The sequence below is a fragment of the Schistocerca serialis genome, chromosome 6 (genome assembly GCF_023864345.2).
Source record: "Schistocerca serialis cubense isolate TAMUIC-IGC-003099 chromosome 6, iqSchSeri2.2, whole genome shotgun sequence".
Classification (NCBI taxonomy): domain Eukaryota; kingdom Metazoa; phylum Arthropoda; class Insecta; order Orthoptera; family Acrididae; genus Schistocerca; species Schistocerca serialis.
The window spans coordinates 209,848,461-209,861,717 of record NC_064643.1 but is presented as its reverse complement, the minus strand read 5'-3'; the positions used below and the strand labels follow the sequence as shown (position 1 = coordinate 209,861,717).

The 13,257-nt window shown below is 43.6% G+C and overlaps 1 protein-coding gene across 1 annotated transcript in view; it reads left to right on the top strand.

Moving 5' to 3' along the window:
• The window catches only part of LOC126484755 (SET domain-containing protein SmydA-8-like), an 88,358-nt gene that overhangs the window by 65,495 nt on the left and 9,606 nt on the right, over positions 1–13,257 (top strand). Inside the window, exon 5 of the mRNA XM_050108350.1 lies at positions 6,691–6,786. Coding sequence (XP_049964307.1) covers positions 6,691–6,786 — 96 coding nt within the window. The remainder of the gene's footprint in view (positions 1–6,690; positions 6,787–13,257) is intronic.

The following is a 13,257-nucleotide window of genomic DNA, read 5'->3' as shown; positions in this document are numbered from 1 at the left end:
ATTAGCAAATTGTTCGACAAATCTATGGGTTCCATACGACCCTACGACATTAAGAATGACAATGTACTACTCTTTGTAATGTATGTTGAGGATGTTGCGCCTCATACGGGGAAAGCCGCCGATTCGCTAAACGCAGTATAAAATAAAAAGGTACATGTTACTTGTTTCCTTCAGGACTTACCCAGAGCTGCAGAATAAATTCGTGGTAAATTCAGCGATATTGACAAATTTATTTGGTGTGTCGCAAAGGTATTTTGAAAGTCGCTTCATGTGTTCCAGCATTAAGTTGTTAGCTCCAGACTTTTTCTTACCACCATCTCCCATCTGACAAGAGATCTTGGACTGATACTGGCAACTACTACTGCCAGAACTTAAACGTTGGAAAAAGCATCACTGATTCATTTGCAGCAGCGATGCCGCTTCAATTGGACTGGGCCAAGAATTAACGTCTAATCCTGAAATTTCAGGCCAACTGTCGTAAACAAAATCAAATTTTGGATTTATTCCTCGTGCCATAACTGCTTTGGACAATCAGAACTGCCAGTAGTGAAGCAGACAGAAAATGTGGAAAAAATTGTGAACAAATTAGAAGGTGTTGTAGTAAAGTGGGAAAAGAAATGTCAAAGAAAATGGAAAATATGTCAGAACAAAATTCAAGGGCATCATACACTTCCATTTCAGTGATTTAGTTAGGGGAAAAGTTCTCTCTTAATCATTTAGATTTAGATTCATCATTTAAATATGCCCCTCTTGCGTCATCTGAGGTAGAAACAAGTTTTTCGAAGTGTAAGGCTTAATTGTCTGACATTAGGAAATTTTTTTTCTTTGAAAATTTGCATAAGGTATTCATTGTATAGTGGAACTAAGATCTCGTAAATTGAAGTAAAAACGGGGATTTAAGAAAAGCACACAAAGCATACTATGCATGACATACAACAAACTATATATGACTCTTCAAGCTTTCCCGGCGGATATGTTGTAAATAGTCTTCATGGATTTGTCACCACTTCACGTAGTGCAAATTCCACAATATGGTGTGGTCACATCGACTTGATACTCTACCGACGTTTCTTCAGGATCTGAATTCGCTCCATCCAAATATAAACTTCACAATGGAAGTGGAAAAAGATGGTACATTACCTTCTCTTGATGTTTTGGTACGAAGGAAAGCAGGTAGAACCTAGGGACACAGCGTCTACCGGAAGCCAACGCATACAGAGCTATATCTGCAGACGACAAACTGCAATCATCCTGCCCAATGCGGTATTGCATTACGTACGTTAGGTCGTGGAGCACATGTGGTATCTGATCCTGAAAGCCTGTCGAGTGAAATACAGCTTTTGAGGACAGTGTTCCGACAAAACGGTTATTCTGCGAGACAGATACGTAATGAATTCAGGCCCAAGCGAGTTCAATCTATGGAGCAGAACGAAGATACTGAGACACCCACCACTTCGGCGTTTATGCCGTATTTTGGTGCCATGTAGTGAAGAATCGGATGAGTCCTCAGAAGGTATGGCATTAAGTGTATTTTTCAACCCTCTGCAAAACTGAGAAACCTGTTGGGTTCGGTTAAGGATGATCTTGGCCTGAGGAAATGTGGGGTGTATAAGATTCCTTGTCAATGTGGGGCAGCGTAAACAGGTCAGACATGTCGCACAGTACAAGAACGCTGCGATAAAAATCAGCGTCACACACGCCTTCGTCAACCGAAAAAGTCTGAATACAGAACATCGCATGATTTATGAAGAAAAAAATGAGAGATTTATTCCCGGCATCATCTTTCTGGGACTGCGTCATTAAGGAATTAACACATATCTGTGCAGCCGATAATCTCATCAACAGGGATACCGGATTTCAACTGAGCACAGCCTGGAACTCTGCACTGGCTGCTATTAAATCACGACGCGAAAATCAAACCCGTCATAACATTGGTATAGTACGGTTTTTAGTGAGTAACGTCTGGCAGCACTGTAAATAAACACAACATATAGCACACGCACAGGAGAGCCGCTCTGTGATTTTCGGCAGAGGGCGTTTGAGTATGGCACCAACTATCTCCAAATCACTGGGAATGCATGATTTCCATGCCTGCGCTTTCTTCGCGAACATTTTCTACAAAAAAAAAAAAAAAAAAAAAAAGCAGTCGACGTGTGGATACCGCCGCACATGGGGTCTGGACTTCTCCACCATCGTCCACACTTATAAATCCCTCATCCGCCCCATCCTCTGTAATGCCCATCCCACCTGGATCTCTGCTCCTCACTGGCCACTGTGGCCGAGCGGTTCTAGGCGCTACAGTCTGGAACCGCGCGACCGTTACGGTCGCAAGTTCGAATCCTGCCTCGGGCATGGATGTGTGTGATGTCCTTAGGTTAGTTAGGTTTAAGTAGTTCTAAGTTCTAGGAGGCTGATGACCTCAGAAGTTAAGTCCCATAGTGCTCAGAGCCATTTGAACCATCTCCGCTCCTCCTACCTTCTACAAGTCCCTTCAAATCCTGGAATGCCATGCGCTCTACGTCGCCTATCGCATCTGCCTCCCATCCCCCACGAGTATCCTCTACGACTTAATTCCTTTCCCCCACCTCCTCCTCTTCCTTGAATGGATACGGTTCCTTTACACCTCCTGTAAACTTGATCCCCCTCACCCCCGTCCGCTGCCGCGCCTGTACTACTGCATCACACCCACCCTCCATCTTAAAACACCCCATACCCTCGCTCAAGGTGGGTTCTGCCAACTCCCCCTCCCTGATGATGCACTCGTCACCTCCATCTACCCCTCCTACCAGCTTTGATCCTCCCCTTCCTCCTCCTGTGTTTTTCCCCCAGGACTCCCTCTTTTCCCCCTCTGTCCCTCCTCAATTCCTCCCCCCTTCCCAGGCCTCCACACCCCCCCCATACCCTCTCCCCTCCCCTCCATTTCTTCTCTCCCACTGGCACCCTCCGCCCCTCGCTCCTACCCTACCCTCGTCCCTATGGCAGGCCCTCGACTTTTTCGTGCAAATAGTATGTTTTAATGCGCCAATGTTCGTCGCTACTGTGCTAGTGTTTCTGTTCCCTTCAGTTCATCAGTGTCTCTCCTTCAGTGCTCCTGCGTTCATGCGTGAAACTCTATGTCTCCATTTGTATACAGTGCTGAACTTTTTTGTACAACCAGTGTGTCTGTGAACGCCTTCCTTTATTTTGATATGTATGTCTTCTGTTTTTATCCTCCATGTATGTTTGTTTTTATGTCTTCCTGTTTAATGTATGTTTTCCTATGGCCAAAGGGCGGCGTAGATAACCCGCTGCAGGCCTACCTTTCTGTAAAGGTTTGAAAATAACAATAAAGGGAAAAAAAACGGATACCGTCAGTCGTACCTAGCCACCAGTAAGGTTGAATCACCCGAAGATGACAGACAGTTGCTCCAAGGAAATATTGTGGAATTTGCACACCGTGATCCAGTGGCAAACCCGTGATGGCTACTTACAGTCAAATGCCTTAGTTTAAAGTGCTTGTCATGAGCATTTTATTCTTAAATAAGTAGTTCATTACCATAAACTCAGTTATTTATTTTACAACATAAATTTTACCTCATTTAATATTGTTAGGTCATACCTTCTATTATTGTGAATATTCCTGTATTTGGTCATAATAATGTAGTATTTGTGCATGTTATGGTAATTTTTAGGTTATGGAAATTCTGGCCCTATTTATGAGCTATTATGTGCACTCTGTGTCCTTACGCAGTAATTTGTAATCTTGAAATGTGCCTGCTGCGAATAAGGTTCTAGTTGCATAGTATGAACAGCACATGTCAATAAAGATTTTTTTAATGAGAGTGTAACACACAGCTTTGTATATGTCTTTTAGTATCGCTACTGGTCTCGGATAGTAGCTATCATCACAGTAGAGAGAAAAAACCATGAAACAACCAGAAACTCATGAAGTACAACCAATTATATGTTAGACAGTATAACGTAGTACTTCCAAATGTTCATATGTTATTTAAATATCATGTCGTGTCATGCCAATCAATATGGAAACATTAATACAGGCGCACCAGAACTGCTGAATATCGATTGAACAAACAGGTATCAGTACTGAAGAGGTTCAGTGTCAGACATGAAAGCACAGTTGCAACTATCACCAGCTAATTGTAAACGAAACAAAGAGTAACCTTCGATAGATCTGTGTTATGAACAACAAACTAAATAAAGATATAGCTAGTACTGCTTATACATTCGATGTTGAAAGCTACAAATGCGCTAGTTAACACTTGTTGTGCAAATTAGTTATTAGTTCTGTTTCTCAAACAAGCAAAAACATCATGGTTCCTACAGACCACTGTGCTAGAGATTATACATTCAAAATGAGATATGGTTGCTTGATACTAATAGTTTAGAATTTTAGCTTCAGATACACTTTTAGTTTTATTTTTTTGTTTGATGGGGCAGTTTTATCTGCTCCCCTTGCATATCATTTGTACCCAGGATAAAATGAAGGATAGCTCTCTTTTGCACTGAATGTAATTTTTCCACAACTATCTCCAAAACCTGTTTCTACATTGATATGATTAGACACACACATATGTATGTGTAAATATTAATACAGTTGTTATACCATTATCTAATGTTACACACCTTACCTATTTTCATTATCAAGACTTATCTGCCAATTCATGTTATCACACTGCCAATTTTTCTTTTTTCATTGTGAAACTGACTTGTTATTGTAGTGTATATTTAACTTTTTTCTATGTCTAGAATAGATTTTTTGCAACTTGATTTAGTAACTAAATGAATGAAGCAGCACCTGCATTACTTTTGTTTGCATATGATCGATTCCTACTTGTTTACAATCACCTGATAATACACTCCTGGAAATGGAAAAAAGAACACATTGACACCGGTGTGTCAGACCCACCATACTTGCTCCGGACACTGCGAGAGGGCTGTACAAGCAATGATCACACGCACGGCACAGCGGACACACCAGGAACCGCGGTGTTGGCCGTCGAATGGCGCTAGCTGCGCAGCATTTGTGCACCGCCGCCGTCAGTGTCAGCCAGTTTGCCGTGGCATACGGAGCTCGATCGCAGTCTTTAACACTGGTAGCATGCCGCGACAGCGTGGACGTGAACCGTACGTGCAGCTGACGGACTTTGAGCGAGGGCGTATAGTGGGCATGCGGGAGGCCGGGTGGACGTACCGCCGAATTGCTCAACACGTGGGGCGTGAGGTCTCCACAGTACATCGATGTTGTCGCCAGTGGTCGGCGGAAGGTGCACGTGCCCGTCGACCTGGGACCGGACCGCAGCGACGCACGGATGCACGCCAAGACCGTAGGATCCTACGCAGTGCCGTAGGGGACCGCACCGCCACTTACCAGCAAATTAGGAACACTGTTGCTCTTGGGGTATCGGCGAGGACCATTCGCAACCGTCTCCATGAAGCTGGGCTACGGTCCCGCACACCGTTAGGCCGTCTTCTGCTCACGCCCCAACATCGTGCAGCCCGCCTCCAGTGGTGTCGCGACAGGCGTGAATGGAGGGACGAATGGAGACGTGTCGTCTTCAGCGATGAGAGTCGCTTCTGCCTTGGTGCCAATGATGGTCGTATGCGTGTTTGGCGCCGTGCAGGTGAGCGCCACAATCAGGACTGCATACGACCGAGGCACACAGGGCCAACACCCGGCATCATGGTGTGGGGAGCGATCTCCTACACTGGCCGTACACCACTGGTGATCGTCGAGGGGACACTGAATAGTGCACGGTACATCCAAACCGTCATCGAACCCATCGTTCTACCATTCCTAGACCGGCAAGGGAACTTGCTGTTCCAACAGGACAATGCACGTCCGCATGTATCCCGTGCCACCCAACGTGCTCTAGAAGGTGTAAGTCAACTACCCTGGCCAGCAAGATCCCCGGATCCGTCCCCCATTGAGCACGTTTGGGACTGGATGAAGCGTCGTCTCACGCGGTCTGCACATCCAGCACGAACGCTGGTCCAACTGAGGCGCCAGGTGGAAATGGCATGGCAAGCCGTTCCACAGGACTACATCCAGCATCTCTACGATCGTCTCCATGGGAGAATAGCAGCCTGCATTGCTGCGAAAGGTGGATATACACTGTTCTAGTGCCGACATTGTGCATGCTCTGTTGCCTGTGTCTATGTGCCTGTGGTTCTGTCAGTGTGATCATGTGATGTATCTGACCCCAGGAATGTGTCAATAAAGTTTCCCCTTCCTGGGACAATGAATTCACGGTGTTCTTATTTCAATTTCCAGGAGTGTATCTGTGCTCACACATGTGACAGACCATCTGTTGAGTATATGTATTTGATTGTACATTTGACATTCAGCAACACTGATGAGGCTGTGCTAGTATATTGTGTTTTTTATATGACATGATATGATTAGTAAATAAAGTATGAACTTTTGAAGTATTAGATTATACCGTCTCATGTACACCAACTGTATCCTGTGCTTTTACGGTTGTTCCATTCCTTTTTTGCGCCATGCAGATATTGTGATGATGGTTATTAACTAATGTCGATAGTGGTGATGATGAAGAATTAATAGAAGGTGGCGTGTCTTGCATTCATAAAAGACAGTACTTAAGAGCTGTTGGCAATCGCCTTAAAAATGTCCAGTAAAGAGTACTTAAGCCGCGCACAGTGCGGAGTGACTGGAACGCCTTGTTGCAGAGCTGTCAGACGACCAGCTGAGCTGGAAGGAGGCAGCATGCGGTGAACTTCTGGCGCTGTTACGGCAGCTGCGCGCGGGCCGCACCAGGCTCACAGGTCAGTTGCGTCATCATCTTCCCACTTATCCTGCTATTAATCTGTTCTAATCACGATAGATCTTACTCTTGTGTCAGTGGATATTGGACTTTCAAAAGCGAAGGCACGAGCGCCGTTGCTCAAAAGAGGCTGAGTGAATATGGTTAAATTCCATTTAAAATCACTCTCTCCCCTTTAATCCCATATTCACCTACCCAGTACATGCACAGCCATGGAGAGCGTAAAATTCCAGACTTTATCATTGCTACAATGTATCATTATAATATTTAATTCCAAGTAGGCTGTTAAGTTTGAGTGCTTTTAAAAGAGATTAAAGAAATTTCAAAAATGCACTTATTTAAAAAGGCAGCTAAAAGTACCTATTATGCAATACATTTTAGACATTGAAGGATTACTTGGATAAAACAGAGTAGGGGTTTGATAAAAAATTTTATACAAATAAATAGTAACAATGATTATAAAACACCCAAAATTCCACATAACACCTTCACTTTATGATTTTTTTTTCCTTCTCTTTTTCTTTCTATAAATACTTACCCCCAAGCTATGCATAGCACAACGCTAACACCTCATCCTCTTTCTGAGCTCAACATCTCACTCATTATGGAGGGATGCTGACTCAGTTCATGATAGAAAATGGGAAGTTTCAGTGCAGAAAATGGTCCAGAGATCATCAGTGTGTGTGTGTGTGTGTGTGTGTGTGTGTGTGTGTGTGTGTGTGGTGAGTGGCTCAAATGGCTCTGAGCACTATGGGACTTAACATCTATGGTCATCAGTCCCCTAGAACTTAGAACTACTTAAACCTAACTAACCTAAGGACATCACACAACACCCAGCCATCACGAGGCAGAGAAAATCCCTGACCCCGCCAGGAATCGAACCCGGGAACCCGGGCGTGGAAAGCGAGAACGCTACCGCACGACCACGAGATGCGGGCTGTGTGGTGAGTGAGTGAAGTGTTATGAAAAAATGTGTGTATAGTGTGTGCAGTGACTGAGTGTGAGATATGAGTGAACAGTGTGGCATTACATTATTCAATACGATATAAAAAATGTATTGTATACCAGGAGTAAATTTAATGACTGTCTCTAGCTAGAAGTCTGTAAATATATGTGTATACGAATTAGCTTATTTTAAATTCATCTAAACTTGTAAATACTTTAACATGTCCTAAACCTTGTAAAAAGAGATTTACAGATGAATAAAGCTGCTGCTGCTGCTACTACTACTATTACTACTGCCTGTTTAGGCAGTAAAGTAAATGGTACATAATTTTGATACATTATTTCTCATTTTATAGGTAATTATTATATGGATTTCATTATTATACACCGAGCGAGGTGGCGCAGTGGTTAGCACACTGGACTCGCATTCGGAAGGACGACGGTTCAATCCCGCGTCCGGCCATCCTGATTTAGGTTTTCCGTGATTTCCCTAAATCACTCCAGGCAAATGCCGGGATGGTTCCTTTGAAAGGGCACGGCCGACTTCTTTCCCCGTCCTTCCCTAATCCGATGAGAACGATGACCTCGCAGTTTGGTCTCTTCCTCCAAAACAACCAACCAATCATTATTATACTTTTTACATGCGTCTGATGGATTTGACATCTATGCGATATCGGTGGTTCCGTCACTGTCTGTCTGCTTATTAGTTACGTTCCGTTGGTAAAACTGATGTAATAATGGTTGGTTACGACCTTACCTGCCAACGGCCTTGCCGCAGTGGTAATACCCAGTCAGATCACCGAAGTTAAGCACTATCGGGCTGGGCTAGCACTTGGATGGGTGACCATCCGGTCTGCCGACCGCTGTTGGCAAGCAGGGTGCACTCAGCCATTGTGAGGCAAACTGAGGAGCTACTTGACTGAGAAGTAGCGGCTCCGGTCTCGGAAACTGACATACGGCGAGGAGAGCGGTGTGCTGGCTACATACCCCTCCATATCCGCATCCAATGATGCCTGTGGGCTGAGGATGACACGGCGGCCGATCGGTACCGTTGGGCCTTCACGGCCTGTTCGGGAGGAGTTTAGTTTCTAGTTTAGTACCACCTTACCTGACTTATTACCTTATGTAGTTGTCAGGTTATAATCTTTGAGTAAGTATTTTCGTGATAGCTTGTTTCAGAGAGAATCCAGCGATATTGTATGGTGATAGGCAGTATTGATTATCATTGCTATTACGTAGGTATCGATTTTCCATGTGACACCGCTGGATGTTATCACTGAAATTTATTTTCGTAAACGGATTCGGTGTAGCCCGTGTTTAGTCCTATGTATTTGTTTGTATTCAATTATAAATGGAATTAAATATTTCTTTTTTGCCATGTGTGTCCTACACAGTCTTTTTGATTTTCTATGGTTTGTCTTTTTACCAGCTTGTTGACAGGTTTTCTAGCAATGGTGTATGGTTACAGCATTGTTTGTTCGAATCTATATCTTATTTTGAAATTAGTTATAATGTAATCTCTAGCTGCCTCGTACTATTTGTTCTTATGCACTTGTCCACTGTCCTGGTTGATAATTTCAATAAAGTTCCCTATGTACTGCCTGTGTTTCAGGTCGTCTTCTTCGTTTTCAGTTGTTTGCTGTTTTTTATGTTACAAGATTGTTTAACTTTTTGCTAATAAGATGTGTTGTGCTGTGTACCAATAGGCGGTCCTGAGCTGTAAATTCGCATACTAAAAAAGATACAATTTTAGATCACAAACTCAGTCGTGTAAAGCAAAATCACCAATGTATCTGAATGCAAGATTCTGATAAATTCTGATTGGTAGAAACCTCACCATTAGATACCAAGAACACAATAGTGACAGTAACAGCAATCCATCTACTTTTTTTCTATCACCTAAAGGCCGAACAGCACACAGTATATAAAGCAAGCTGTGCAACTTTTACACGTAACATCAAAAGGATCGTTAACGGACATTCTGAAAGAGATGGAAGTCTATGTAAATACACACAACTAGCCGCAAAAAATTACGAATGAGAAAATCGACCCGAAACACTGGCAATGCATATGGAACTTTATTGAAATTTTCAACCAGGACTGTAGACAGATGCATAAAACAAATAATACGGGACAACAAGAAATGATACTATAGCTAAATTCAAACCATGCAGCATCACAGGAAAACTTGTCAACAAGCAGACAAAAGACCCAATTATGAAAGTTAAAAGGAAAGTATAGTACGTAAATAACAAGAAAGAAACGTGTAATTCCATTTCTAATTGATTACATAGGAGTAAACACAGCCTATACCGAAATCCGTTTACAAAAATAGATTACAAAGACAGGATCCAGTTATGTCACATGGACATGGAAATAGATACCTACGTAACACGGAAGGCGACTGCAATGTTTGCTCTGGTACACGTAGTGGAACCACTAGGGAACATCAACACCATTCGACGAAATTTGAACATTATCTGAATTAACAAAGGGTGTTTATGCTTTCTAAGCCCTCCTGATCACGGAAGGATGCGACATTGACAAACGCACGAATAAAATGGCAAAGACTTCTCTAAGACATCCCAATTCGACAACACGCTCGGTACCACCCGCACACCTTCGTCGAGCACTTTAATGCATCGATTCCTACACGGCTCAGATTGTGCACACTTGCAAACAGGGGTTAGCGCAGCGGCGCCTCTCAGCCGAAGATGTTGAAGTGGTTGCCTGCGTGATCCAGTGAAATTTTTTTAAGTGCATTATCTGAAAACTACCTTGAGCAGTTAAACAGAGGACCGACTCATGGCGATAACATAATAGACCTTCTAATGACAAACAGACCCGAACTATTTGAAACAGTTAATGCAGAACAGGGTTACAGCATCGGTGATTTCAGCCGTAAACAGAAATATTTAAAAAGGTAGGAAGATTTTTCTGTTTAGCAAAGTGACAAAAGCAGATTTCAGAGTACTTGACGGCTCAACACGAAAGTTTTATCTCAAGTACAGATAGTGTTGAGGATCAGTGGACAAAGTACAAAACCATCGTACAATTATATGAGTATGTGCCAAGGAAGATCGTAAGAGATGGAAAAGAGCCACCGTGGTACAACATCCGAGTTAGAAAACTGCTGCGGAAGCAAAGGGAACTTCACAGCAAACGTAAACATAGCCAAAGCCCTGCAGATAAACAAAAATTACACGAAGCGAAATGTAGTGTGAGGAGGGCTATGCGAGAGGTGTTCAACGAATTCGAAAGTAACGTTCTATGTACTGACTTGGCAGAAAATCCTAACAAATTTTGGTCTTATGCCAAAGCGGTAGGTGGGTCAAAACAAAATGTCCAGACACTCTGTGACCAAAATGGTACTGAAACAGAGGATGACAAACTAATGGCCGAAATACTAAATGTCTTTTTCCAAAGCTGTTTCACAGAGGAAGACTGCACTGTAGTTAAAAAAAAAAAAAAAATGGTTCAAATGGCTCTGAGGACTATGGGACTCAACTGCTGTGGTCATAAGTCCCCTAGAACTTAGAACTACTTAAACCTAACTAACCTAAGGACATCACACACATCCATGCCAGAGGCAGGATTCGAACCTGTGACCGTAGCGGTCGTGCGGTTCCAGACTGTAGCGCCTTTAACCGCTCGGCCACTCCGGCCGGCACTGTAGTTCCTTCTCTAGATTGTCGCACAGATGACAAAATGGTAGATATCGAAATAGATGACAGAGGGATAGAAAAACAATTAAAATCGCTCAAAAGAGGAAAGGCCGCTGGACCTGATGGGATACCAGTTCGATTTTACACAGAGTACACGATGGAACTTGCCCCCCTTCTTGCAGCGGTGTACCGTAGGTCTCTAGAAGAATGTAGCGTTCTAAAGGATTGGAAAAGGGCACAGGTCATCCCCGTTTTCAGGAAGGAACGCCGAACAGATGTGCAGAACTATAGACGTAAATCTCTACCGTCGATCAGTTGTAGAATTTTCGAACACGTATTATGTTTGAGTATAATGACTTTTCTGGAGACTAGAAATCTACTCTGTAGGAATCAGCATGGATTTCGAAAAAGACGATCGTGTGAAACCCAGCTCGGGCTGTTCGTCCATGAGACTCAGAGAGCCATAGCCAGGGTTCCAAGGCAGATGCCGTGTTTCTTGACTTTCGCAAGGCGTTTGATACAGTTCCACACAGTCGTTTAATGAACAAAGTAAGAGCATATGGACTATCAGACCAATTGTGCGATTGGATTGAAGAGCTCCTAGATGACAGAACGGAGCATGTCATTCTCAATGGAGAGAAGTCTTCCGAAGTAAGAGTGATTTCTGTTGTGCGGCAGGGGAGTGTCGTAGGACCGTTGCTATTCACAATATATATCAATTACCTTGTGGATAACATCGGAAGTTCACTGAGGATTTTTGCGGATGATGCTGTAGCATATCGAGAGGTTGTAACAATGGAAAATTGTAATGAAATGCAGGAGGATCTGCAACGAATTGAAGCATGGTGCAGGGAACGACAACTGAAAATCTCTATGTAGACAAGTGTAATGTGCTGCGAATACATTTAGCTACAATATAGCAGGTCAGCAACTGGAAGCAGTTAATTCCATAAATTATCTGGGAGTACGCATTAGGAGTGATTTAAAATGGAATGACCATATAAAATTAATCGTCGGTAAAGCAGATGCCAGACTGAGATTCATTGGAAGAATCCTAAGGAAATGCTGTCCGAAAACAAAGGAAGTAGGTTACAGTACTCTTGTTCGCCCACTGCTTGAATACTGCTCACCGGTGTGGGACCCGTACCAGATAGGGTTGATAGAAGAGATAGAAAAGATCCAACGGAGAGCAGCGCGCTTCACTAGAGGATCATTTAGTAATCACGAAAGCGTTACGGAGATGATAGATAAACTCCAGTGGAAGACTCTGCAAGAGAGACGCTCCGTAGCTCGGCACGGGCTTTTGTTGAAGTTTCGAGAACATACCTTCACCGAGGAGTCAAGCAGTATATTGCTCCCTCCTAAGTATATCTCGCGGAGAGATCATGAGGATAAAATCAGAGAGATTAGAGCCCACACAGAGGCATACCGACAATATTTCTTTCCACGAACAATACGAGACTGGAATAGAAGGGAGAACCGATGGAGGTGCTCAAGGTTCCCTCCGCCACACACCGTCAGGTGGCTTGCGGAGTATGGCTGTGATGTAGATGCACATGTGATGGGTCTAGGTATTGGTCAAGGTTTGTCCCTGTACAGGTATATTTTTAAAGCGCCTGTCAGAGGTGCGTTGGTGGTATCGTGGGTGTTACTGCACCCGGCGATCTTCAGTGGACCTTTTGTCGTTTTATTCCTGCATCTGCAAATGTCACACTCCATCGATGATCACGCCAGAGCAGGGCACAAAACAGGAGGGCCGAAAAAGTATGAACACCTCCTACTGCTGTTGATCACCATCGCATTTCGTCGAAGGGCTGTGAATGGCTCCCAGTGGTCCTACCCCATCTACCAGAGCAAAATTT